General features: G+C 47.3%; 1 protein-coding gene across 4 annotated transcripts; it reads right to left on the reverse strand.

Annotated features, from left to right (window-relative positions):
* Positions 1-943: 943 nt before the first annotated feature.
* ZNF703 (zinc finger protein 703) lies at positions 944-25,524 on the reverse strand. 4 transcript variants are annotated; one of them, XR_006577337.1, is made up of 5 exons: positions 25,508-25,524; positions 9,995-10,247; positions 3,353-9,039; positions 2,521-2,733; positions 944-2,299 (listed from the first exon to the last, which is right to left on the reverse strand). XR_006577337.1 is itself a non-coding variant. In XM_045007398.1 (3 exons), the coding sequence occupies exons 1-3, from the start codon at positions 10,636-10,638 to the stop codon at positions 7,588-7,590; spliced, it is 1,719 nt and encodes a 572-aa protein (XP_044863333.1). In that variant the 5' UTR covers positions 10,639-10,642; the 3' UTR covers positions 2,740-7,587. The 4 variants fall into 4 exon arrangements, 1 of the variants encoding a protein (XP_044863333.1); XR_006577335.1 differs by lacking the exon at positions 25,508-25,524 and adding an exon at positions 10,625-10,642; XR_006577336.1 differs by lacking the exon at positions 25,508-25,524 and adding an exon at positions 10,625-10,642 and having other exon boundaries at positions 947-1,255.
* Positions 25,525-27,016: the final 1,492 nt, after the last annotated feature.

The raw sequence follows: 27,016 nt of genomic DNA on the forward strand, positions 1-27,016 counted from the left end.
GTTGGCTGTTACACACCCCCTCTCCTTACTTGTCTGTTGCCGCCAGGACTCCCTTGAGTGTTGCCACTTTACCTGCTTTGCTCCCTGTAACCAGGGGTCCTGGGAGCCCAACTCCTTCTGGTACCTCTCGGCTTTTCATCAACTGCTCCAGTGCAGCTCGGCAAAGGACTCACGCTCACTGCAGCAGCTGTGGCACTGTGCCATGCTGACCTTCCGGGTACTTGCACAGAACACTGCCATTTTGCACCACTGCAGCCAAGGGGTCTTATTTCCCTTTTGGGCCACCTACAGGACGTCCCTCCTGTCCGCGTTATCTCCAGGGTGCTTTGTTTTGTTACATGTGGAGCTTCTTCGGATCAGCTCCAGGCCACCAAGTTGAATATGGGCCCGTGAGTTTAGCAACCAAAGAGTCAGCACAATGGGCAAATGTTTGCTGGCCTATAAAGACACCACAATGCCTAGCACTAGCGTCCTCTCTGTTGGCAGCATCAGTAGAGGACTGAATGGACCCTGGAGACTGATCTCCCCTCTGCCCCTTAGAAATAGCCCTTCTAGGTCAGCACTGGGGGTACCCTGGCATGGGACTGGCATTGTCCACCCTGTCCCACTTCTGGGGATAAATGCAGGACTTTAGTCTCCAGGGCTGCTGCTTCCACCAGGACTAATATGGGGGGAAAAAAAGAAAAGAAAAGCTTATTTCTGTGGCTAAGAGAACGCCTAGTCTTCCCCCGTTCGCCTCTGCCCAGCATCCCCGTGTGTCCTTCACTTGGCATGTGTGTGTCAGACGCTCTTGAGGGGCACATAACTTTGTGCCCTGCTCTGTCCTTTGAAATGCTGTGTGCGTTTGTGGGCAGACACTGCTGCCTCACCTGAAAATCACCAGAGATCCGTGTGCAGAAGTGAGAGGAAAAAAAATACGCCTTCCGCTTTCATTCACATATTTATTAGGTGGGCAGATCATTCTGCGGTCAGCTTGACTTCAGCCTTTACCAATGGGGATATTTATAAGGAGCACAGCATGCAGGAACTGCTCTGCATGTGCATCCAAGTCGCTCCTTTTCCAGCACAAGGTATAATGTTGCCTTTGTTCACTTTGGGTCGGAGGCAGAGTCAAAGCAAAAACGCACCATGCCTTTCATTTGATCCTCCTCCCCCCCACCCCGGCAACAAAATCTTGCATGTTTTCTGTTTAAATAGCACACAGTTGTGAAGTGTCCTGGCTCTTTCCACACACACGCTGTGGCCTCAGCAACTGCTGCAATAAATCAATGGGAAAATAGAGGCTGCCAGTTAGACTAAACAAGTGCATTTGCAAGGATTGCTAACCCTCATTAATCACTCTGACAGTCCTAAAAACACATTTCCCCTTTAATGACTGTATTTGGATAATCAGTGCTTTTTCCTCCTCAGTCAGAGTTTGAGTAACGGACAGCTGGTGTTATTATAGCCATTCATGGGAGAGAGCTGGGAGCAGGGTCAACTGAGAGTCAACCACTGGAGGTCTCCTGCAATTCAGGGCGAGCTGGAAAAGTTGTTGTTATGCAATAATGAGGCGAGCTGCTTGCTGCCAATACAGATCCAAACATGCATTTACCAATGTCCTAACACCCACCTGTGTTATCTGTGCAACATTCTCCCCCCTTTCCCCTCCAACAAAACCCACTGCCATCTGGGGTTGAAAGGCTCATTTTTGGTTCACTGTGTTGCCTTTAGGTGGTTTTTGCTTTCAGAGTAAGTTTGAAACCAGGCACATTTTTCTGTGTAAATGATGTCACACATTAATGCACAGCACATTATGAAAATGGTAATTCAAACCCATACAACTCTAAATTAAGCCATACGTTATCCGATGCACCCAGCCATATATTTTGCAGAAAGACAGGATGAAATCAAATCAAACTGAAACTGTGGAGTGCAGATTGTTAGAATAATTAATAAAGTGCATCCCAGAGCTCTTATTAGAAGATGAATTCTGCAGTAACCAGGGCGTACATTAGATGGGGAGTTGGCAACGCAATCATTTCCTAGCAGAGAAAGTCACAGAGTGTTGACTGGCATCAGAGGAGACTTTGCAGTGTTTACACAGTCTGGGCCAGTACTGCAGTCTTTAGGAAACAACTGCCATGGGGAATTTTCCTGCATGAAGACCAAGGAATTTAGAGAGTTGCAATCCTGGTGTATGGACGTATCAGAACTGTGTCCCAGTGGTTGAATTGTATGGGGCGTCTAAACTCGAGAAGGAACTCTTCAAGTCGGCTGCATTTTCAAATGGGGGCTTAATGTCCCCCAAAGGGCAGATCTGCAAGGGAACCAGGAAAAATGGCAACTTCATTGCAGAGGGCTAATCCATCTGGCCCCACTCTCTCCATCCCATTAACCTGGGAAATTATTCCTAAAGGAATGGACTGATCTGGCAGGGAGCTAAAGCAGCTCTGCTTGTTCTTCCTACAGGATGGATCTTTCAGACCTCCCAGTCGCCAGCCCTGACGCACCCCCATTGATCTCAGTAAGACAACTCACCTGTTTAGAGTTAGTTAGGTGCTGGCATCCCTTTCTGAATCAGGGCCCCGGTCAGTTCAGCTTTTCCCTTGTCCTACTGGGAACTCTCCTGCCAGTTGTGCTAATCATGGAGATCATTTGGGTTTTGCTCCTTCTAGGTCCTCTCATTGATCCACTTCCTCCTGCCATGATGAGATGCTGCTGCAAATGGGATGGGGCCTTCACTTGCAGGCTCTGGCAATAATTAAAGCACCTTGTTACTGTGGGGAGAGTCAATTGAATAAAACGCCTGTAGTAAAAGCCTGTGATGGCAGGAGCCCTGGATTATGAAGCCCCTTCTCTCTTGGGGTTTTGTGCAAGCCCCCATTCGTGGGGTACCCCAGTAGCTCAACACAGAAAGGCTGTAGCAAGATCATGGGCTCTTCAGCTTTTGCAGGCTCCTGGCAGAGGAGAATCTGGGGCAGGAGGGAGAGGCCCATGGTCAGACACCACCACCATGTGCTGTGCCCGAGATGATGGTGCAAATGCTCAGACAAAGCAGTTTGTTCCTCCTTCACACCCTTTCCCACTCAGCCCCCCTCCTCCCACCTCTTGCAGTTATTCACAGCTTCCTTATTATTTAACCATATATCACATACCCATTGCTGGGGCATCAGGGCATGATGATTAGACGGCATTGACAAATCATTAGCAACATGGCTCACCCTGCACAGCCCCAGCAGCTCCTCCCACCTCCCACTGGATCCAGGGAAAACCTCCACAGTCAGACCAAGCTCAGGTGATCGCTCTGCTGAAAAGATGAGCCCTGCATCATGGTTGGCAAACAGAGGCCTTGATCCTGAAAATGCCTTACCCTCAAAGAGCAGCTCTGGTGTGTAAAGGTCAGCATATGCAGGACTGGGACTGTAGGCTCTTACAGACACACACACGTGCTGCTGCACCACTCCCAAGAAGGCACGTCTAGCTGCAGGCCATGCCTAGCGCAAAGCACTGGTCTCCGTCCAGCCAACAGCGTAGTCTCTCTCCAGTGCCTTAGAGGCACACCATGGAATTTACTAATCTGAAATCAAAACTCGGATAAACCATTCACCCTTCCCCATAGTTCCCATCCACTTCCCCGACTGCAGCAAGAGATGAGAAAAAACAATCAGGAAAAAAGTGTCCATGCTGTAATTCTCAGCACCTGGGCCACATCACTGAAAACTGACCCAGGCTGGAATGCTGCCCATCCTCATGACACACCTTCTCTCTACCCAGCCCTCCGGGCAATGACAGTCTCCTCTTTAAGGGTCCCCTTTATTTCCAGTGACTTGTGGCCTCCTCTGTGCCATCAGCTGGGGAAGGCAAGAAAGCAGAACCAGCAGGCAGTTTATTCACCTGTAGTCAGAGCTCAAGTTGAGGGAAGGTGGGTGTAAGGGAAAATGTGAGCAGAAGGAAAGGGAAGAGAAGCCACCCTCCCATTAAACTGTTACCAGCCTGGCCCTGTGAAAAGCAGCTGCAGCGGGAAATCCTTTGGGGGAAGGACTGTGGTGAATGGGGCAGGCAGGAAAGACCCACTCTGTCCTGCAGCCTGGGTGCATACACCTAATCTCTATTGATGGTAACAGCATACACATTGCACAGGACTGCAGAACCAAGTGCTGACTTGGGGTCATTGTTCCCTGATCAGTTCTACCTGCAGTCCTGGTGGTTGGCAAGTTACAACCTCCTCTCACGTGGGCAGTTCCCCAGCTCCTTAGGCAAAGCCTTAGCAAGACAATGTAGCTCAAAGTGCGGGGGGGGGGGGGGGAACTGGGCCAGCTTTACAGATGGGAAGCCCCTGGGATTGTAGTTATTCAGCTATCTCCTGCCCCTGAATTCTCGTAAGCACATTTAAACCTTCCTGCAGTAAGGAAAGGCAGGGTGTGTCTGGGGTCTTCCAAGCCCCAAAGTTACCATGATGTCCCTGAAAGGCCTAGGGGTGGTGGTGTTCCCTAGAGTGAGGACATGGGAAACTGTCTGGAGTCTCTTATGGCCAGCAATCAGGGAGCAGGGGGAATGACAGCTTGGCCACACCCCAGCGTATCTCAAGTGCTTCTGTGTGCTCTCTTGCTCAGACTGCTGCCTGCCCGCAGCACAATTTGGATGAATAGTGGAATTACAAGATTGCGTTTAGCGAGCAGCCCGTTTAAGCATGTTCTCTTCAGCTGGAGGAACACCCAGAAATTTAAATACAGGGCACAAGACACTTATTACAGAGAGTAATTAACTAAAATTAATTCCATGATTCACCCCTATGCAACAGGATAAAAGCCTTCAGACGGAGTGCATTGCAGGTGAGAGACGCACATTAGGTGCAGCAAGATAGATCTTTCTATGGAGATCCCACTACTGCTAAAACCTGATGAGATCAGCTAAGAAACAGGCCTCTCTCCCTGGAAAGGCAGAACATCTCCCCACCACAGGAAGAGGGGGCAGAGGCAGGTGCTGCCTTCCCATCCCAGCCAACTAGCCACCCTTTCCTTCCAAAACAACCCAGGTTTCCATTTTGCAAACTGCTCCGAGCTTGGCGCAGATGCTGTTGGGCAGCTTGTAATCTTTTCTGCCAAGCGGGATGGGGATGGGAAGGATATGGATTTCAGACTCATTTATCAAACCTGTTCTCATTCGCTCTGCCTGCACACTGAAAAATCGCTCTCTGCAGCACCTACATTTACCGAGGTATAGGAACAGATATGGGAACACGTTTATGTTGCTTTTCCAGCCATATATAAATTCCTTCTCATGGCTGCAGTTACAGAGATGATCTGGAATTGAATAGCTAGAGAAATTCTGAGGGGCTTTGGATCTTCATACAGCTGCTCCTGGTTCTTAAAAGCATTCCCACCCCTTTTCTCTATAACCATGCCTGGTATGACATGAGCAAAACCTCCACACGAGCATATATATTAATAATGAACCAAGGTACCAGACATCCCTTTCTGCACGGTTAGCTCCATACTGTCCAGTGATGACCGTTATAATCGGGCCAGGAATGGTGATAATGGTATCCTTAACACCCTAATGCTCTAGGAATTGTTCTGGAAAAGTTCAATGGCCTGTGTTAGATCACAATGATCCCTTCTGGCCTGGGACTCCATGACTCTAATTCGATTCAGTTATCTAGTCCCAGGAGGGACTGGTCTACTCAATTTAGGACTAAGCACTCTCACCCCTGACCTCCCCCAGCCCAACATCTGCAAATTGGGGATAATTTTCTAACTCGGCGTGCTGCTGAGATGATCAAAAATTTTTTTGTAAAATGCTGTATAGGGTCATATAAATTGTACTCGGAAGCTGCTAGGCACCGTTATAACTGGTGTTACTCAGACGAGCACACAGGCAGTGCCAGCAGGGATTCATTTGCTGCACTTGCGCTTTTCCAGGTGCATCACTGCGGTGCAGGTAGAATAGGTGTAAGTAGGACAAGGGGTAGAGAAATAAATTCGCTACTGGGCGTCTCTCTGCCACTAGGTGGTGCTGTAACCCTTCAAGCCTCCACCTCCACCAACTCTTCCCCACCCCGTTCTCAAAAAACCCTCCACCAGCTGCTTCTGCAGCTCTCTTATTCCTCTTCAGTTACAATCTCTTGCCCTTCATTTTTCGTATTGCCTGTATGAAAACTGCACCAAACACCATTCCATTTGTTACAGGGAACAAAAGCCGCAGCACTCAGGAGTGACATTCACAACAACATTATGGGATTTCCCCTTCTTTCCCCAAACCATTTGTGGCCAGTTAGTGGGCTCACTTTTCACGGAAAACCTTCCGGCTGCTGCAAAGAAAGTGCCTGGCTAATGGAGGCGATTTGTATAAAGACAAGAGGGTGGGGGAAATGGGCGAGAAAATGCAAGAGAGAACACACCACAGGGTGAATATAACCAAGTATTCATTTATTAACAAAATAAGACTTACCAAGATGGAGCTCTATTCACCCAAAATGATCCGCAGCCTTCCCTGCTGCGTTAGATTGGGGATGGGAGGGGGGCAGGCTCTGCACCCCATTCATGGTTCATTCCTGTAGGTCAAGAAAAGCTGGGGCTTGGGGATGGGGGTTTTTGGTATGTAGACTGGGCCTGTAGAAATCAGATCAAGATGGATTTGGCCCTGGGCGCTGGATTAAATGACCCAGTTTGTACCAGGCTGGGCAGCTCTCTCCTAGCTACTTCTGCGGCTGTGAAGGGTCTCTTCTCCCCCGCCCCCATCAGCGAGTCACGGACACCAAATTCATAATCCACATCTTTTAATTTTGATCAGGTGCCCTGTGGTGGATCAGCGAGCGAAAGCAAGTCATCTGCAGTGGCGCAGCCATTACAGCTCATCCCAAGACATCAGTGGACTCCTTCAGTATTATCTGGGGAGTCCAGAGACCAGGCTGACTGGTAGACTAGTTCTAGGTCTGTACAGGAGCCCACTGGTGCTGGAAGGCAAGGCAGATTTTCCAAGCACGGGAGAGCAGGAGACAGGATACCGGACTAGATGGAGGACCACTGGTCTGAATCAGTATGGCACTTCCTATGTCCTTTTCCAAACCATAGAAAGAAGCAGGGATCGTCCACCCACTGTCCTGATCAGTAGGTCTCCTTGGCTTTTGCAGACAGTGCCACATTTTGGGATGAAGAGAGCTCTGGGGTAGCACTGCCATAGACGTTCTCCCAGCTGCCCTTCCTCCCTCCCCACTACCATTGCCCCTTCCCCAAAATACATTACAAAAAAAATAATTACATCTCTGTTAACTGTACAAACAAAGAGAAACAGAATTTCAAAATGATAAAACGAGGGAGGGGAAAATGTATTTGTTAAAAGAGGCCATGCAAGGACTTCCTGGGGAGGGGACACAATAAAACAGAATTTCAAAAGAAGAAAGAAAAGGGAAAATAAAGGAAAAAGAAAAGCCCCACACCTGCAAAGGAAAGGATTTTTTTTTAGACACAGACTTTTTGCCTACCATTGATTCATTGGTATATTAATGCACTTAATATTCCCAGCTTTAAGCTAACATACAGTAAATAAATACACAGTCCAAGGAAGGGAAGGTGAGCGAGGGAGGATGAGGAGGGGGTGCTTTAGTTACTGATATCCAAGCGCGGAAGCTGAAGTTAGTCTTTGGCCATACAGCGCGTATGGAGAGTAGTAGGGTCCAGCTGCTGGCAAGGAGGGCACTGGCAGAGCACCGGCTGTGGGCAAGTGGCTCTTGCCATAAGGGTGGTACCTGTTTAGTCCCAAAGTGTGTGGGCTCCTCAAAGACAGGGATCCCGGTAAAGTGTTGGGGCTCCCTGGGGCAGTGGGTGGGAGGTGGAGGTGGCAGGATGCCGCTGAGCCAAGACCAGAGGTAGGGTAGCCAGCCAAGAGTTTCTCCGCCCCGGGCAGAGCCGTGTGGGTCCGTAGGTGGGTGAGCAGTTCCTCCGAGGTGGCAAACCTCTTGTCGCAGGGTCCACTGGCAGACACCCAGTTGCATATGTGGGGTAAGGGGTCGTTCTGGAGCATGAAGCCGTAGGTGTAGAGGGGGTGGCTGGGCAGGCTCGGGGTGGCGCTGGAGGACAGGGTGGTGTGGACGGAGTGCAGGGGGTGTGTGGGGTACACCAGGGGGTATCCGCTTTTCAGGCTGCCAGGGTCGTGCACGCAGCTGGAGCAGTTGCTGGTGCCCAGGTGGGAGGCGCTGTGGTAGCTCAAGCAATAGGGGTCTCGGCATAATCCCTGCATGAAGGAGGGCGGGGAGGCCCCGGTCAGCGGGCTGGAGCTGGGCGGCTTGCCGGGCAAGCCCAAGGTCCCCGGCAGCTGGCTGCTCACCAGGCCGGCTTTAGTAGGATCCAGGCCGGGCACGAACTGGGACGGGTAGCCGGCGTAAGCCCCAACGATGGACCCGTGGTAGCCGATGCTGGAAGGGGGCAGGGGGAAGACGGAGTGGCCCGGCTTGTAGGGGGACACCGGGGCCACGTGGCCGGCGGGCGCCAGGGCCGGAGGCTCCGATTTGCGCCCCGAGGCGGCCTCGCCATGCGCCCCGGTGTCTGCGCTCCCTGCGCCCCCGCCGGGCCGGCTCAAACCGCTGCCCCCGGGCCCCGGCGCCGCTTCGGGGCTGGGCTTGGCCGCCGCCTCGGGCTCCTTCTTGTCCTCCTGGCCCTTGCAGTCTCCGTGCTGCGGGGAGCTGCCCCGGGACCCGCCCGGGGAGGAGGCGGCGGCCGCATGCGGCGGGAAGGGCGGGCAGGTGGCGCTGGGCACCCGGAACCCTGCCTTGTCCGCGCCGGGGCCCGCGCCCGCCGAGCCGCCCTCCTTGCGGGGGTCCCCGCCGCCTTTGGAGTAGGGCTTGAAGCTGGACTTGTCCTCGGCCGGGGAGTCGCCGCCGCCGCCGCCGCCCAGCTGCTTGAGGGCGGAGGAGGTGGAGCGGGCGCCCGACTCCTTGTCCGCGCCGGGCAGCCCGTTGGCGGTCACCGCGTTGAGCTTGGAGGAAGGCGGCGGGTCCGGCTTGCCGATCTGCGAGCAGGTTTGTGCCAGGAGCGCCAGCGGGCTCTTCTTAGCGTCCAGCTGCGGGGAGAGAGGTCAGAGCGCGGGTGAGCCCGGGGCGCAGTGATGCTGCTCCGGGGAGCCGGGGCTCGCACCCTGCGGCTCACACCGAGCCGCGTGCACAGCCCCCCAAAGCCGGGCGGAGTCTGGGGGTGGTGGTGTCCGCAGCTCCCAAGCGCAAAGCCGGGGACAGAGAAGGGCTCAGCCCCGGGGCGCTCTCAGACCCCCACAGCTCCGGGGAGACCCTGGCGGTAACAGCCCCACTGGCACCCTGCAGCTGGGTAGAGACTGGGGTGGGAAGCGAAGTCCTTTCCCAACCCCCCCTTCCGGGTGGTCTCGGGGTTCTCAGCCCCTGCTGGTCCCCAGCAGGAGGAGCCCCAGCCCCGTCTCTCTCCTTTGGACCCTCGCCAAGGGAAGGCTCGCCCTGCTGCTCTACCCCCCGGCAGGGTAAAGAGGCTTTGCCCCTTCCACCCGCCCCGCTCCGGAACTTCGCTTGGAAACCTGGCAGCTAAATCGAGGAGAGGGACCTCGGTGCCGTGTGAGCCGCCCGGACTCCGTAGGCTCTCCCAGAGAGGCGCAGGGCGGGGCGACCCACCCCAGCGTGCCCCCAGGAGGGCGCAGGAGCCCGGAGCTTCCTAGCGCCGAGAGAGGGAGAGAAACAAGGGAAGCGAAGAGGCCCGGTGTCATCCCAAGCTGCGGGGCGTGCGCGCAAAGGCGCACCGCACTTCGGGGAGGCACTGTGCGCCCTGCCCCAGGGCAGCGCTTCGGGACACCGGCCAGCTCGTACCAAGGGACCGGGGAAGGGACGAGGAGCGGCTCCGATGAGCAGAGCGGACCGGGGCTGGCCAGGTGGATCGGGGACCGGTCCGGGTGCGATCCCTGCCCGGGGCAGGAGGATAAAGGCGCGGCTCCGGGGCAGCGCGCTCTGCCCTCCCCGGGTAGGCAGAATGGCTGGGGGCCCCCGGCCGGGACTGACCTCGATGGGGCTGACGGGCGTGGAGGAGAGAGGCTGCAGGTATTCCGGGTGCAGGAGGTGGCCGGTGTGGGCGCTGAGCATCTTCAGGACCCTGATGGGGAGCCGGTTCGCCTGGCGCAGGGGGTCCGCCGGGGGCAGGTGAGAGAGTGCCGGACAGGCTGCTGCTGCTGCAGGGGACGGTGCGCTCTCCCCTCCGCTGCTCTGCGATGTCCTTGGGTTAGATCCAGCGGGCGAACCGCTCATTTGGAGGAGGCTGCAGGGGGAGAGAGCCGGGCGGGGTGGGGTAGGGTGAGGGGGGAGGGGAAAGGGAGGGAGGCGAGCTCCGGGGGTTGCGGGGCGAGCTCCGCAGTGCTGCCGAGCTGAGCAGGGCGGTGGCGGCAGCAGCAGCACCGGCCTCGGTAAGACAAAAACCTTCCACTTCCCCTATCAACACGTCAAATAGCCCAGATCAGCAGCCACACTTCAAAGGGACCAACCCTCCCCACCAATCCGGGACCTGCCAGGGACCCCGGGGCGGGATCAGACGCCGTGGGGGGAGCTTAGCGTGGTAGGAGGGGAGATACTTAAAGGGCCCTGGGCGGCCCTCCTCTCCCTAGCTCTAACAATGCCAGATCCCAGGCTGAACCAGACCTATTTCCACCCATAGAAGGGACGAGACACGCCCCCCTTTAAAAGCACATCCCATCCCAGCTAATCAAGATCATGACAGCGCTAAAAGGAGGGGCGGAGGGGGGGGCGCGCGTACTGCTTTTTGGCTTAGAGAGGCCCCGGTCCCATGCCTGGGACAGGTGGTGAAATATAACCCTCCGAAAAGGTACAGAGCAGGTGACTGCAACAGGGCACACCCCAGACAATGTCAAGTTTTAAGAGTGTGCACCCTGAGTTAGTAATTGGAGCAGTGACAGTCACCTCGATGGGCTGCTAGGCTGTTCTCTGGAATGCTGTGAGGTTTTTCATTCCAAGCCAAGCTTTATTTACAGTTTCCAGTTTTGTTTGCCAGGTTAATTCCCGAATTGCAAATCGGTGCAGTAATTAGGTTTATTGGATTTAGTGTAGTGTTGTGCAATCTTGTACAGGAGTTTGTTTTATAATGTATAAAATAAAGTATGCAATCGCTGCATTTAAAGTATACTTCATAAAGTGCTATATAAACACCAAGTATTATTATTGTTTTCAGATTGTTGACAAACATTCACTAATAATTACATTTATGTAATCATTACATGTGAAATCATCCAGGTGTATGCACTGACTGCATAGCCCAGTGAACCAGGCAAAGTAAGGCTCTCATCCTCCCAACACTTACAAATTTACTAAAAACTTTATTACTTTGAGTACTCCAGTTTACATCAAGGTAACTAGTGGGAGCAGTAAAATTAAGCAAGTTAGTCTGTAGGACTGGGGCCTTTCTCAATCCTGCAAAGATTTATGCAGGTGCTTAATTTTAAATAGTCCAGACTTCTCACCTACATAAAGTTATGCACATATGTAAATCTTTTTAGGATTGGCATTTAAGCAACACACCTGTATGAGAGTTTGTAGGATTTGAGTGAGGCCTGAGTTGAGAGGCCTGTCTTGGCCAATAGAACAAAAATGTGATTTCTTTAGAATTAACTGGAAGTCACATTCCAATTATCTATCTAATTATTTTTGGCAGCCGTCATAATTTATTTTCCATTTGTTTAGGCAATGAAACAATCACCAAACCCACTAAAGGCTGTGTGTTCTCTGCACAGACAGGTCATGTGCTGAAAAGCCAAGGAACAACTACTCAGTACAGTGGTTTTCAACCTTTTTCAATATGTGGACTCCTAAAAAGTTTCAAATGAAGGTGTGGGCCCCTGTGGAAACCTTAGACAGTCTGCAGCCCCTCAGTGGTCTGTGGACCACAGGTTGAAAACCACTCACTTAGTACATTTTGGGTGATGTCATTGCTGCAGTATTAAAAACAAGGTTTATCTGGAACAAATTACTTATTGAAAAACTAGTAACCCTGCCTCTCTGGTTGGCATAGTATATCACTAACATATTTATAACTCTGAATGTTTGACATTTTCATGTTTTCTTTCATGTACTTCTGGCTGAAGGCATATAATTTGCCAATAGTACATTGCATGGCAATTGTTTGCTGCATAGTTGTGGAGAATGGAAATGAACAACCTTTCAGCAGTGTGTTTCTTAACTATGTATATACACTTTACTGGCCAGGGGAATTCACTGTTGGGAACCAGAGTTCGGCAGTACAGTTACACTTTTACATTTGCAGAGTGTTTTTCAAATTCCAGCTACCTGGAGGGAAAAAAAAAAAGAGAGAGAGAGCACAAGAGAGAGACGTATAATTAATCATATTAGGTCCTGGCAGATGCTTTATGTTACAACAATGTTGCTATTATTAAGTTCATACGGCCACCCATTATAAAGTCTGTGTGCTCAGTGTTCTGGGAAAAAAAGCTTTGCTGGATTTCCCCCAGTGGAGTGAAGGCATCTCTGTGTTACATGCCTCACTTCAAGGACCACTTTCCCAACCACAATCAATCACTCTGTTTGTCAGACCTGTCAATTCTGCCTCATTGTGAGACTTTTTTTCCTAAGCTGACCGCAAGATTGATTCAATCCGAACAACAAAAAATGCAAAAGGAGAGGTCTGCCTTTCAAAGGAGCCATTCAAGTAAGAAGGAAATAAAAAACCTTTCCGCCAAGTAATTCAAGTTGTATGCCAACAACAACACCACACGTCCCACCTTATTTTATTTTAGTTCGTTATGTGGGCTGGGATTCAGCAGCTATTACAATGGGCACTTGCAAGAATGTCTCTCCAAACAAACAAACAAACAAATGAAGTTAGGGAGCAGAGATATGGTATCTTGAGGACTGTATATGCTGGACCCCAGAAATATTACAGGGCTTAGGTTGCCCCTGCTTTAACTCTGCTTGGATGCTGATGCAGCCTGCTGAAGTCAATGGAGTTATGCCATTGTAATATTAGAGTAAATGAAGTGCTGAATCAGCACCACAGAATGAAATACACAAGGTTTTCCCCCTTTTTTTTTTAAATCCCAACCAGACAAGTTAGTAGAGAAAATAAATTCTCCCCTTCCCAAAGTGAGGGTTTATTATATAGATTGCATTTGAGTTTCTAAAGATAATTAAGGTGCTGCATTCCAACGCTTGAATTGTACTGACAGTTTTCAGGCTCAAGCAGGGGCTATTTTTCTTTCTAAATGTTCTAAGCCAGAGAACAAGTGCAGAGCGAGGGGAGCATTAGCAGGAATAGCGTGTGGCAGTTATCAGTACATTGGAAACAAAATTGCCAGATCAAACTTGTATCTGCGGGAATAAAACGTCATCAAAAGATCATCACAGGTAATGATGAGTCCTGTTTAACATTCTAATATTATGGGGACTTATTATCTCTGATTATACTCTTGGTTTTTAAATCTGTCTGGGTGCTATTTTCCCTAAGCAGATCATTAATGGGGGAGGGGGGTGAGAAGGGGGATAAGATCTTATTTCATATTCATTTCAGCTCTGTAAAAAGTCACATTGTGCCACAAAAAAATGCCTTCAAGATATATATATTTTATATTTTTAAAGTTGAAACAAGAATACTTGCTAAGAAAAAGAATCACACACAGCATTAAATAAAGAGAAACGTTTTGAATAACAGTGACACAAAAACAAACAAAAAAGGCTTTCTTGGGAATTTAGGGCAAGGGATTTTGATAATGATTTTTGGGTGCCATGATTTTGGTTGCCCAAACTGAGGTGCCTTTAAAGGGGCCTGATTTTCAAAGGGTGCCTGAATCTGGCCACCCAAAAATGGAGGCACCTAAAACCTCTAGAAAATGTAGGCCATAAATATTTAGGTGTTTGTCATAGTTTAAATAAAGTTTCACACCCAGGAAATCGGCTCCAACAGATATTGTTCTATGATGAATTGTATTAGCTCAGGACTCAGTTCTGAGAACACTTAATCTATAGTGTTTAACTTTATGGACATGAGTAGTTCCGCTGAAGGACATAAATGGAATTACTTGTGTGTAAAGTTAAGAATGTGCACAAGTATTTGCAGGATCAGAGCTTTAATGTATATTAGTCAAAGTGTTCCCCTCTGTATTGTTTGATCTTTTCTTTGCAAATCCACAACAACACACACCTTCTAATACCAACAACATGCAATAATATCTCCCTGTGCAGCTATTTATATATTTACAAACTGCAAAGTATGTATGTCAAACAGGGAATTTTGTTTTCCTCTTGTGTTTAAGATCTTTCAGCAACTTGTAATTACCCTTTGGCAAGTCTTCTTGTTAAACACATAGATTAGGGCGTCCATCACTCCTTGTACTTGTTTCCGGCCTTGTCCCCGCAGTTTAAGACATTACAAAAAAACCCACACACACAAAAAACCCCAACATGCTTTCTAAAGGAAAGAAAAATATAATACATTGTGGGGAGGGGAGCAAAAATCAAAAAATGCAGACTGGGAAGTGAGTGATGTACAGGGACTACTGGAAAAACTCCCTGAATACCAGACCTGTCTGCAGAGTTACTAACATAGGAAGCACGTCATTTATGATGGATAGGACAGTAATCCTGACTTCCAGAAATTACTGTTTGAGGTAGTCACTGGCCTCCACTCTGTAGCGGTAATAAATAACTGAATTGACATAGTTGCTTACTGTCTTAACAATATTCACTTACCTACCTGCTTTTGTAGCCAATAAGGTTGCATAGCTTCAGTCAACCGATTACAGAGTTTTCAAACTGGACGTTTTCATTCTGTATGTCCGCCCTGTCGTTCAACAAGGAACCCCTGACATTTACAGCGTATTCCTGTGTTGCTGATATGCAGAATGTTGCCCTGAGCTTCAAGATTTGCATCTACTGCAGTTTGGATTTGTGCTAGCTAATGACGTAAGCATTTTTCTCTTAAACCGATGGGTGGAGTTGTGGAAAGTTAACAAGTTAGCTAAATAACAAATCCCAGATTTGGAACCAGGGGAAGAGGTATTTGAATGTTAGGGCTTGTCCACATAGGAAGTTATAGTGATATAAGGGGTAGCGTGTATTTAAACATCTATAGTTATACTGGTGTAACTCCCCATGGAGACACACTCTTATGAGTGTCTTTTTCCAATTTAGTGTGTCGCTTTGGAAGCTGCTTAAGCTAAACTGGAAAAATCCACTCTCATTGCTAAATAAGAGTCCACAGGGGAGTCATACTGCTCAGTTTACATTCACACCCTAAACTTATATCAGGAGACCCTCTCATGGAGCCAGTCCCCTAGTGGTTAGAAGAACGGCCAAAAGAGGAGAACTGTATTTGCCCAGGAGACTGCAAAGAAAGGAGAGGGTAAAGGGTATAGCGCGCTGGCTGGAAGATACATTGTAGTTGTTACAAAGGCCCCAATTCAGGAAAGCGTTCTGTATCCAGGGAAAGACCCGCTTAGCTCTGAGTACATTGTTCAATGGGACTTAGCACATTTCAAATTAAGCACATGCCTAAGAGGCTTTCCTGACTCAGGATGGACTCCAGCATGTGTTTAAAGGCTGCTCCAAAGCCCATTTTACTAGCAGGGGTTCTCCTACTGACTTCAGTGGGCTTTGGATCATGCCCTAAACGTCATCCTAATCAAGGGCTAAAGTACTAGAAATATGGAGAAATGGCACTTGTAGCTTTAGGGCTAAGGCAGCCATACTGGGGCTTTGTGTGTATCATCTATTTTCACTCCCTCATGGGAACAGAGGCTACTTGTAGAGAAGGCCCAGAAGAGAAAGTGGGAAATGCTGCACCCTCATATTCCACCTTTTTGTTTTGAAGACGAAATGGTCCGATCATGAAGAAGATTGGAGATGCAGCAGCCCATGTCCTAGATGCACTGGCAGCATGCCTGGATGAAAGGAGAGGCTCGGGGACATGGCCAAGAAAATGGGTGAACCTCCATTCTCCCTGCTAGAAATGCTGGCTTGCACTGGAGTAAATCAGGAGTAGCGGCCCTGTGGTCCATGGACTGATGCTAGTGTACGTAAGATCTGCATCAGGCCCAATGGCGAAGAAAGCAAGCAAAGGTGGAAATACCAGTATCTTAACTTGAATGAGCGTTGCAGAATAAGGTTTGAGGAGGAATAGCTCAGTGGCTTGAGCATTGGCCTGCTAAACCCAGGGTTGTGAGTTCAATCCTTGAGGGGGCCACTTAGGGATCTGGGCCAAAAATTGGTCCTGCTAGTGAAGGCAGGGGGCTGGACTTGATGACCTTTCAAGGTCCCTTCCAGTTCTAGGAGATTGGTATATCTCCTATTATTATTTATTACCTAAGGTCTAGGCTAGGAGGAGGAGAAGGCGGCAGTGTGTGTATATGGGGGAGGGGGCAGGGACAGTGGAGGCAAGGATCAGAGGGGTAGCCGTGTTAGTCTGGATCTGTAAAAAGCAACAGAGTCCTGTGGCACCTTATAGACTATTGGAGCATAAGCTTTCATGGGTGAATACCCACTTCGTCAGACGTATGTGGTGGAAGTTTCCAGAGGCAGGTATAAATATGCAGGCAAGAATCAGTCTGGGGAGAACGAGGTTAGTTCAATCAGGGAGGATGAGGTCCTCTTCTAGCAGTTGAGGTGTGAACACCAAGGGAGGAGAAACTGCTTTTGTAGTTGGCAAGCCATTCGCAGTCTTTGTTTAATCCTGAGCTGATGGTGTCAAATTTGAAAATGAACTGAAGCTCAGCAGTTTCTCTTTGGAGTCTGGTCCTGAAGTTTTTTTGCTGCAGGATGGCTACCTTTAAATCTGCTATTGTGTGTCCAGGGAGATTGAAGTGTTCTCCTACAGGTTTTTGTATATTGCCATTCCTAATATCTGACTTGTGTCCATTTATGCTTTTACGTACGGATTGTACAGTTTGGCCGATGTACATAGCAGAGGGGCACTGCTGGCACATGATGGCGAATATAACATTGGTGGACGTGCAGGTGAATGAACTGTTCATGATGACAACAGCCCCTCCTTTATCAGCCTCTTTGATTATGTCAGGGTGGTTTCTGAGGCTGTGGAGGGCATTGTGTTCTGCACTACTTAGGTTATGAGGCAAGTGATGTTGTTTTTCCAGAATTTCTGCCTGTGCACGTTGGCGGAAGCATTCTATGTATAGGTCCAGACTGTCATTTCGATCCTCAGGCGGAGCCCATGTGGAGTTCTTCTTCTTGTGCTGTTGGTGTGTGTGTGGGGGTATCTGTGTATCAGTGCACTGTTCCGTGTTATCTTGAAAGTATTCTTTGAGCCGAAGACAGGGAAAGTAGGCTTCCAGATCATCGCAGAACTGTATCATGTTCATGGGGGTGGTGGGGCAAATAGAGAGTCCCTGAGATAGGATAGACTCTTCTGTTGGGTTGAGTGTGTAGTTGGATAAATTGACGATATTGCTGGGTGAGTTAGGGGTACTACTGTTGTGGCCCCATGTGGCAGGTAGGATTGTAGACAGCTTATGGTCCTTTTTCCTTTGTAGAGAGGTGAAGAGTGTAATGTAGATCTCCTGTCTTATTTTAGTAAAGTCCGTTTGTATGGAAGGTTGGTTATTTATGAAAGTCTCCAGGTTGGAGAGCTCTTTTTTGATGTTTTCCTGTTTGCTGTATAGGATGCTGATCAGGTGGTTCCTCGGTTTCTTTGATAGTGTATGGCATAATCTCTCATTGTGGTCTGTGCAGTATGTAGATAGCAATGGATTTTTCACCTTCAGGCCATTAGGTATGATGTCCACCCGTTTGCATTTGGAAAGGAAGATGATATCTGTCTGTACTTGTGCAAGTTTCTTCATGAGATTGATGGATTTCCACTCCATGCGGCTAAATGCAGTGCCTTGCATGGTGTCAAGGAGTGATCCATTGCGGCTTTCTGACATAACAGAGTGAAGAAAAGGTTTGTTATGCACCTGCTATTTTATAGGTAAATCTATTAGCCGCCCTGTAAATGAGATGATGGGAGCCTGTACTCAGACTGTAACAGTCCCTTTCAGCTGACTCTGTGGAAGAAAATTTGTACAAGTCAGCAATTTCTCCCCATAGTTTTCAAAGTACCACCTTACTGCTAGAGTTACACAATCTAAAGGCCTCCTTTGTAACTGCAGAACAAGTGCCTAGAAATGATCTTATTTATTACAGGAGACATGTTTTAAAACAACTGACAAAACTGCAAGATGTAAAACGACAAGCAAGTGCTTTCTTTTTTTTTTTTAAACCGTATAGACTTCTGGCAATGATAAAAATAGGGTTTTCTTTTTTAAAGTTGGAATTGATCTTTATTTCTAAAGCAATCATGTAGCAGGAAAAACAGCAAGACACTTAGATATTAACTGATGCACACTTGGATCATGGTTACTTTTTGAATAGCCTGGTAGCTTGCTTCCCTCAGAGTGATTAACATTAAAGAACTGTGTGAACATTAAAAAATAAAAAAAGGTAAATGCCCATTCCCCCACCCCCTTCATGCCCTTGATGTGTGACTAACAGCTGTTTTACTTTGTGACAAATCAGTGGGGTCTTCCTGTTGTTGATATAATGAAGTTGTTTCCTGGTGTGAAGTTCTACAGGATAAATTGCACAAGGGGAGGAGAACTTCACACACTTATCAAAGTGCTGGGGGGACACCACTCCTCTGTTCTGCAGAGATGGCCAGCAGATCAAAATACACTCTGAGTGGCTGACATGGGGTCACAGTGATAGTAGTTAATACTATTTTTTCCTCACTTATTTTAAAGGGCCTTTTATGAGCAAAATGATGTTCTTCATTGAAAAATGGTTTGTGTTATGTTGGCTGAATGCAATTCAGATTTGTTTCCCCCAGATGATCCAAGTGTATTATTACTTATATGTATTTAGGTGCTGTCCATATGTTAGTCACGTCACCACCCTGTGACTCAGTTTCCCCCTCTAGAAAATAGGTATAATGACCCTGACATCCTTTGTATAGTGTCAAGTATCAGAGGGGTAGCCGTGTTAGTCTGGATCCTGTAAAAGCAGCAAAGAGTCCTGTGGCACCTTATAGACTAACAGACGTATTGGAGCATGAGCTTTCGCGGCATGCATCTGACGAAGTGGGTATTCACCCACGAAAGCTCATGTTCCAATATGTCTGTTAGTCTATAAGGTGTCACAGGACTCTTTGCTGCTTTTGTATAGTGTGTTGAGTTGGCCTGATGAAAGTGCTCTTTAAGAGCTTGGCATTATTATTTATTGAAAAGGCAGTCCCTGCCCAAAAGAGTTTACAGTTTTAGATCTTAATCTCACAGGGCTTGAATTGAGTAGGATTTAAAGGTGTGGTGTTTGCAGGTGGTAGCCAATGCATTATAAAACTCTAATGGAGACAGGGCAAATTGTCTCTCTTCCCACTCAACCCAACCACCTTAACATGTTGTAAACTCTATACTACCTTGTGTGTTCAGCAGTTTAAAAACACGTTCACTTTCTCACTGTAAAATTCGAGTGAAGAAAAGGCACAGGTAATTTTTACTGCAATGTAGCGAGGGGAGGTCAAACCCAGGTAAGGGGTATTGTGCTGATCTCACCTTTTTTGGGCAGTGACAACATAGCCTCCATGTGACCACTTTTCCTGGACTTCACAAAAAAACCCAAACTCTGTATATTTCATATGGGCCTTATACAACTCCCATGAAGTCAATGGAAAGTCTCCTATTGACTTCCGTAGGAGCCGGATCCGGGAGTACTTCAGCCTCGAATACATTTCCAGCAATATTCGGAGAAACCTTTTAGAACCTGCACCAAGGAAGTGTGAAAAAACAAAACAAAAACACCCCTTGCCTGATCAGTGGTAATTTGTAAATCTCTCTAATTCACGGGAAGGCCAGGGATTTCAAGAGGGTGCTAATGGTAGGCAGCTGGGCTTTTCAGGACGGAAACAAGTTGGCAGGGGTGGAGAGGATGGAGGGGGAAGGAACATGAGGGATTTCCACTATGGATCTCAGAGTTCAGATTTCAAAGCTCAATCAAGTGAGCTAAAGAGCTGAAAGGTTAACGGGCTGTGTGAACAGGCAGGAATAATGGGCCCCTTCCCTTCTACTGCTAAGCTGGAGGGCTGGTCTGCACTAGAAAACTAGATCAACCCAGCTACATCTCTGGTGAGTGTGAAAAATCCACACCCTAGGTAACATAGTTAAGCCAATCTAAGTTCCAGTGTAGACAGTGCTAGGTGGATAGAAGAATTCTTCCATTGGCCTTGCTACCACCTCTGGGGGAGATGGATGACCTACACCAATGGGAAAACCCCTCCCAGTGGCGTAGGTAGCATCTACACAGAAGCTCTCCAGTGGCCCAGCTGCAGCACTCCAGCTGTACTATTGTAAGTGTAGACAAGGGATTGAACACGTTAGAAGACAATAGCAATTGCCATCCTTGGGCCAGGTCTATGCTACAAAATTATGTCGACCTACGTTACGTTGGCAAACGGCCACTGCAGTTATTCCATGGTTTGTGCATCTGGACACTCCATTCCGGCGGTGTGCGTCCTTACCAGGAGCGCTTGTACTGGTGCTGCAGAGGTCCGGGTAGGGCAGCTCCTGGAGGCCAGTAACAGCTGAGGTAAATAACGCAGTGTCCACACTGACACTGTGTCAACCTAACTACATCGACCGTGACTCTACACCACTCGGGGAGGTGGTGTTATTCATAGAATCATAGACTTTAAGGTCAGAAGGGACCATTATGATCATCTAGTCCGACCTCCTGCACAATGCAGGCCACAGAATCTCACCCACCCATTCCTGTAACAAACCCCTAACCTATATCTGAGCCATTGAAGTCCTCAAATCATGGTTTATTATGTCAATGGGAGCAAAATGTAAGCGTAGACACTCCACAGCTAGGGTGATGCATGTTAGCTGCCTTGCGTCAACTTAACCGTGTGCTGTAGACCGGGCTCCACTGAAATTGTCAGACAGGCGGCGTGGAGTGGGTGGGGGCAAGAGGAAGTGCCCCTGGGCTTGTGCTCCGCAAGGAGGTGCTGAGTGACAAAGGAGGAGAAGCTCAAAGTGCCATCTTAGCCTCTGAGCTAGAAAGCCTGCTGCTGCCTGAGTATTTACAGCTTTCCATATACCCAATACATCCACAAAATGGTTTCAACTCATTTGGTTTCCAGAGTTAATGGAACCATGCAGTACAAGCCCCCAGCTACACACACACAGACAGAATACAGCGTACAGAGCTGAGCTAATACTGATTTTAGTTTTGCTGGCAGTTACAAAAAATAAAAAAAGTCACCAAAATAAAATCGTCTGGAGTCTGCCTGAAATCAAAATGTGCTGTTGGGCACAAAGGAGGCATCGCCGTCCTAGTTTTGTGAATGGCACCTAAGTCCACTTGGGAATCTAGCCCAAATAGTCAAAAAGGGCTGGGTTTTTTTTTAAAATGTGGAAATGAACCATTTTGACATTTCTGATTACACCCCTTTCTTCCCCCCAACCAACACAATTTGCTGAAATCTGAACAAATGCATGAACTGTTTTGATCAACGCTAATCAGCAATTTTTGGCAAAAAAAAAGTTTCCAGTGAAAAATTTCACCCAGTGCTAAATGTGCAGCACTGAGCCCTTAGAAGTTTAATTGAACGTCTCACTTTTTGGCTCAAATTCATTTCCAAATGGCCTATGCTGGTGGTTCTCCACATTCCTCGTCTAATGAAAGAGCTCTTCTCACATGGATCAGTTCCCCTCCCAACCCACTATGCTTAGAAACATTGGATCCCACCAGTGCCATCTAGCCCAGTATCCTGTCTCTCACAGTGGCCAGCACCAGCTGCTTCAGAGGACGGTGCTAAGAACCCCTGTAATGGACAATTATGGAATAACCTGCCTCAAAAATAAGTTTCTTCCTAACCTAGGGACTGGTTATGCTTGAGGTTTTATATCCCTTATATATTCCCCCCTTTCACCCACACACATCTAACATAATTGTGGATATGTTTGTTACCTGTGTATGTCCGATCTTTTTTGGAATCCCAATGAGCTCTCAATCTCAATGACATTTAGTGGTAGTGAGTTCCACAGGCCAATTATGCATTACATAACGAGAATGTTTTCCGCTTGATTTTAAAATCCTTCATTCTGAGGGCCAGCAGATAGTAGTAGTTTGAGAACCCTGGCCTATACCAACTAAAAAGGTAATTGCCTGGATAGAAATCCTCCGTTTTCATAATGTGGGCAATCTCTGATAAGCCCATGCATGAAACCGCAATAATTTTAACATCCAAGTCTCAGTGTCATGCACAGACTACAGCACTGAGCAGATGGCATGCTTTGGAAGGTGTGTGGTTATTCTTTTACTGTTCATACCATTGGAATGAGTAAAAAATTGTTTCAGCTTAGTTACAGTTTTACTGTTGCTCTTGAAAAACAAGGAGTCATCCTGTTCTCCCAATTAGGGCAAAACTCTCAGGCTACAGCCACGAGGCAGCCTGCTGAGTTGCGTCTCATAGTTTAAACTAATTATGGCCCCGATCATGCACTCAGCTCCACATGAGTGCCTGGGGTCCCTGTCTGTGTGGAGTTCACTGTCTGGTGGGGGCTGTAAGTCAGAGGATGGTAGAATATTCCTCTCCAAACCACATCTGCTCTAGAACTGCTCTCTGATAAGAGGTGGAATTTGTCAGCTGGAAAGCTTTAGTAGTAAATCTTGTGACATCTTGGATGCCTATTTAGGAAAATGTTGACATTTTAGATCCTCACTGAAATGCAAGCAGGGCTCAATCCTGCAAGGCACACCGGCCCTGATCCAGCGATGGACTTATAGTCCCATTGAAGTCAATGGGAGTTGCAGGTCCTCGGCACCTCTTGGTATTTAGTCCAAAAGGCCCGGTGCAAAGCTCACTGAAGCGAATGGAAAAGATTCCTGTTGTCTGCAACGGGTGCTGGATCTGGTCCAAAGTTTGTAACGACACTTAAACCAAGTACAGTGAAAAGAAATTAAAAGGATTGACTGAAGCTGAATGAAATGCTTTTGGGGCTCTCTGATTCAGCGAGTTCCTCTAGTCTTCAAATGCAAAGAGGCAGTTACCTCTGGTTTTCTTTTCTTCCTTGCCAGGACTAGTTAATTGAACTATGCAAATTAATTTATACAATATCAATACCAGAGCCTTAAACCATTTGGCATAGCTCATCTGGCATGTTTGTTACATAAAATGTTTGGAGCAGTGCTAATAAAAATGAAAAAGGCTGTAAATCAAGTTTAATTTATTCATTTTCTGTATGGTAGGAAAGCATGCCAAAATCAGATTATTTATGAGCCCTTCATAACAATAGGCATTTTTATTGGTTGCCAATGACAAAAGAGGCTCTCAGTTGTTTTTTTGAATGCCTTTTCAGAAACATTTGTTTTTTTGGACTCTGTGATCTCAAAGAAAAATATTTAATCATTGATACAGTAAAAATAATTTATATTTAGATTCTGAAAAACACATCAGACTTTAAAGCATAAATATCCATAGCTAATCCTACCCCAAAGACTCAGGCATACACTGTACTGTAGGTTAGATAAAAGAGCAGTGATTTATATCAAGTTTCTTAAATTTCCCAGTAAGAGTATAATCTCCCTTAAGTCTCACATAAAGTATCTGGTTTTTTTAGACCACATTCAGTACTTTATGAAAATGTACACATAGACACATTGCACATGAACACACAAAGTATACATGCACTAAAGTCCTACACTTTTCTCATTTACAGATACAGTATTACTTTCTTTGTCTTTACCTATCTCTAGCTAATTCACAATACTTATTTTTCAGCAGAGTAACCAAATCCCAACAAATACTATACACCAGATAAAAAAGATTAAAGTAACTGATACATAACAAATCAGCTATAAAACAACTGCATATTGGCTCCTGCCCCCCACTCCACATCCTTTAAACCATCTTTTGTTCATGATCTAATACAGATGGAACCACAAGCGTAGCCGTGTTTAGGGGGCGACTGGGTTTGTGTCAAATATTTAATACATCAGTGAAGGATGAGAAAAACCCAAGCATCTGGCTCAATTTGGTGGGCGGGGGGGAGAGTCAGATTACCGAGGTCTAGAAGTTCTTGGCTAATTGCATTTTTACACAATATTTCTATGGGACATTTTTAAAGTCCCTCCGTGGGCTGAGTTGAAGTATTCAGAGTGATCTCACAAACGTTGCCAACTCTCGTGGGTCTCATGATATTTGGCCTTTTTTTAAAGCTCCAGCTCATGGAATCATGATACAGACACAATCATTCCATTCCGGAAAGCCTTGCGTAACTTGAATTTTGCGTAAGTTGGAAACGTATACCCGTACGTTACACACAAATTTCCACAAACTCAAAAATCCTATTTCTGCCTTATGGAACTTTTCCAGTAAGTGTGAATTTGCGTAAGTCGGGTCTTGCGTAACCAGAGGAGCGTCTGTACTACATGGGAAACTTGGCTTGCATTGTCGTTTAAAAAGAGTACCTATCTAGCTCTCATGGTTGTGAAGAAAAGCTTGAAAATGTGACCTCCGAAAGGCTCAAAGACAGGAAGACAAATAAAAAGTACACTTTCATGAGTTTTTTAAGCCAATCTCATGATTTTTGAATGTTTGGGATTGGCAATACTGGCTAGTATATACTCCTCAGGTACCTACTGTGTTCTACTGCATGAACTCTGGTTCTAAACACTAATATGACCCCTCATGCTGAAGGATACAAACTTCTCTCAGAACAGAGCCAGGCCTCTGATTTGGCTGCAGGGCTCTGGTGTGCTCTTGGATTAAATATCTCCAGAGCCACAGTGATATTGTCTGATGGGCATAAGGAAAACACATATTTACATACTGTGCCACTCTTACTCAGCTTGAGAAGAGGCTTCAATGGGACTACTCTGGTTGCATAAGGATAGCCAAACCAGGCTCCTAATAAACCCAAAGTGGCAATCCCTACCCAGGCAAAGGACCATCGCTGTCAGTCAGAGGTGGGCTTTATTCCCCTCCTGACCGACGGGCCTGCCCTCAAAAGCCCCAGTGTAGGGTCAATAACGACACACGCACAAATCCATTGGTTGGTATAGCTTACTCTATTTGGGGAACTGCTATAAACTATACTGGGAACAAAGTTCTTTCAGATGCATCTCCACCAGGGGGGTTTGCTGGCATAGCTAGACCAGGAAACCCTTTCCAGTGCAGATAAGACCTACCTGTACCTACAGAAAACATTGCCCCATCGTATCAAGGGAAGAATTAAGTGACCACCAAATAGTACAAAACTGAATCCTCTTTTAAAAACAAAATCAAAGAGCTTTTGGAGACAGCAAATAACAAGACACAAGGGCCTGACTGTTGGGTGGTGTAAGCTCCCTAGTCTTTAGTGGAAGTGTCAGCCAATACTCAGAGCTTGTACATAGTTTATGGGTAAAACTTCCGATTGGCCTCGTCCCCCTATCAGAACTCTCATGTGTATTAGTTTAGTTGCAAACAAGTGGCAGCTGCCACTCCTGCTTGTGTCAAAATAAACTCACCATCCATGGGTTTACAGCATAGCACCGTTTCTGATCATGTCATGCCACTCCCTGTCCACACATCCATCTTGTTCTCCTAGCAGCAGGAAACAGACACTGGGCCTTTAAAAAGCCCTCTTGGAAGCTGACAAAAGGCTATTGCTGAGTTACACAGAGAATGTGTTACTTTACTAGAAGGCACTGGATAATGCGGGGAGGGACACACCCTCTGCAAGAAAAGGGGCTTTTTCTGACTATGGCTTGGCCAATCCTGAGAACCCCTGAATAATTAGCATACAGGATCTGTCAGTCATTGAGAGCTTTCAGTAGAAGGGGCCTCTTGTCAACTTCTCTGCCTTTGATGTGACTGGGATGGAGGTGCTCAATTAAAAGCCTATCAGTCTGTAAGTAAATCAACGCCTATCAGGCTTGTCACATCAAACAAACGATTATTACACTAACCCGCCCACCCCATTAATCTGGCTGTTCCCTCTTGACAGCTCAGGGTCAGGGCAATGTAAATCATGCACTGGATTGCAGCCACCTGGATCAGGATTAAAGCAGCCATACAACATGTGCTGCTGCACCCAATTATTTTCCACCACCGTCAGGACGCAGGGAGAAGAGCATGCTGCATTGCCAGGCAGCTGGGAGAGCAGGCAAAATAACTCCGGGGCGGGAAGGAGGAGAGAGCACCATAGCAAGCAGCTACTCTTTTAAAGGTCTTTATAATCAATGCCTAAGAGTCACATTCTAGGTGTTTCTTTTTCATGCCCATCTGGTCCTCAGTGGGAGTGTCAGTTGTGCAGGATCGGGTCCTTGACTCACTGGCCAGATGCTGAGCCAGTGGAAATCGGCCTAGCAATGCTGAAGTCAGTGGAGCTCTGGCAGCTGAGGATCAAGCCTCACTGTTTATATTCAGCACAACTTAATGTGAGCAGAGGGGTTTGGAAACTTAAATTTCAATGAAAAATGGCAATTTTGTGAACATTTTTGTGGATTTATTTTTTGGAGGGGAACATTTTTGTAATTTCCCTCTTCCCCTCCGCCCATTTCCCAACCAGCAACACAGGCTTCCACAATGAGCCAGGAATTCCTCAGGTCTACCGCCCAGTGCTGCCCTGACATGCTGTGTCCCCTTTGGCAAGACACATGCTAACCTCTCTGCCTTGATTTCCCGATTTGTAAAATGGGGATAATAATTATTTCTTACCTACCCCACAGGGCTGCTAGGAGGATTAATGATACAATGCTTGAGAGAGCTGAATGTTTAAAGCATGATAAAGTGCTGAGTATTAACAACAACACAGGGCCCTATCCTGCTTGCCTTCGTCCCAGGAACAATGCTAAAAAGAAAGTGAGAGCCATGCAGTGAGCAGGAGCTGGCAGCTTAAAATTGATAAGATGTTCTATTTAATAAGAATTGACTTTCTTAACAAGGACAATATTACATTTGCCCTAAAGCAACCCAAAGTGAATGGTATCAAGAGCTCTGCAGTGCAGAGGCAGGGTGAGCTTTGTCTTGTTTGA

The sequence above is a fragment of the Mauremys mutica genome, chromosome 2 (assembly GCF_020497125.1).
Source record: "Mauremys mutica isolate MM-2020 ecotype Southern chromosome 2, ASM2049712v1, whole genome shotgun sequence".
Classification (NCBI taxonomy): domain Eukaryota; kingdom Metazoa; phylum Chordata; order Testudines; family Geoemydidae; genus Mauremys; species Mauremys mutica.

Bases quoted from the DNA above. Each gene is read 5' to 3' on its own strand.
- ZNF703 (XM_045007398.1), bottom strand. The intron at 9,040-9,994 runs GTCAGTCCCGGC...CTCTCCCCGCAG, and splicing joins CGCCCGTCAGCCCCATCGAG to CTGGACGCTAAGAAGAGCCC.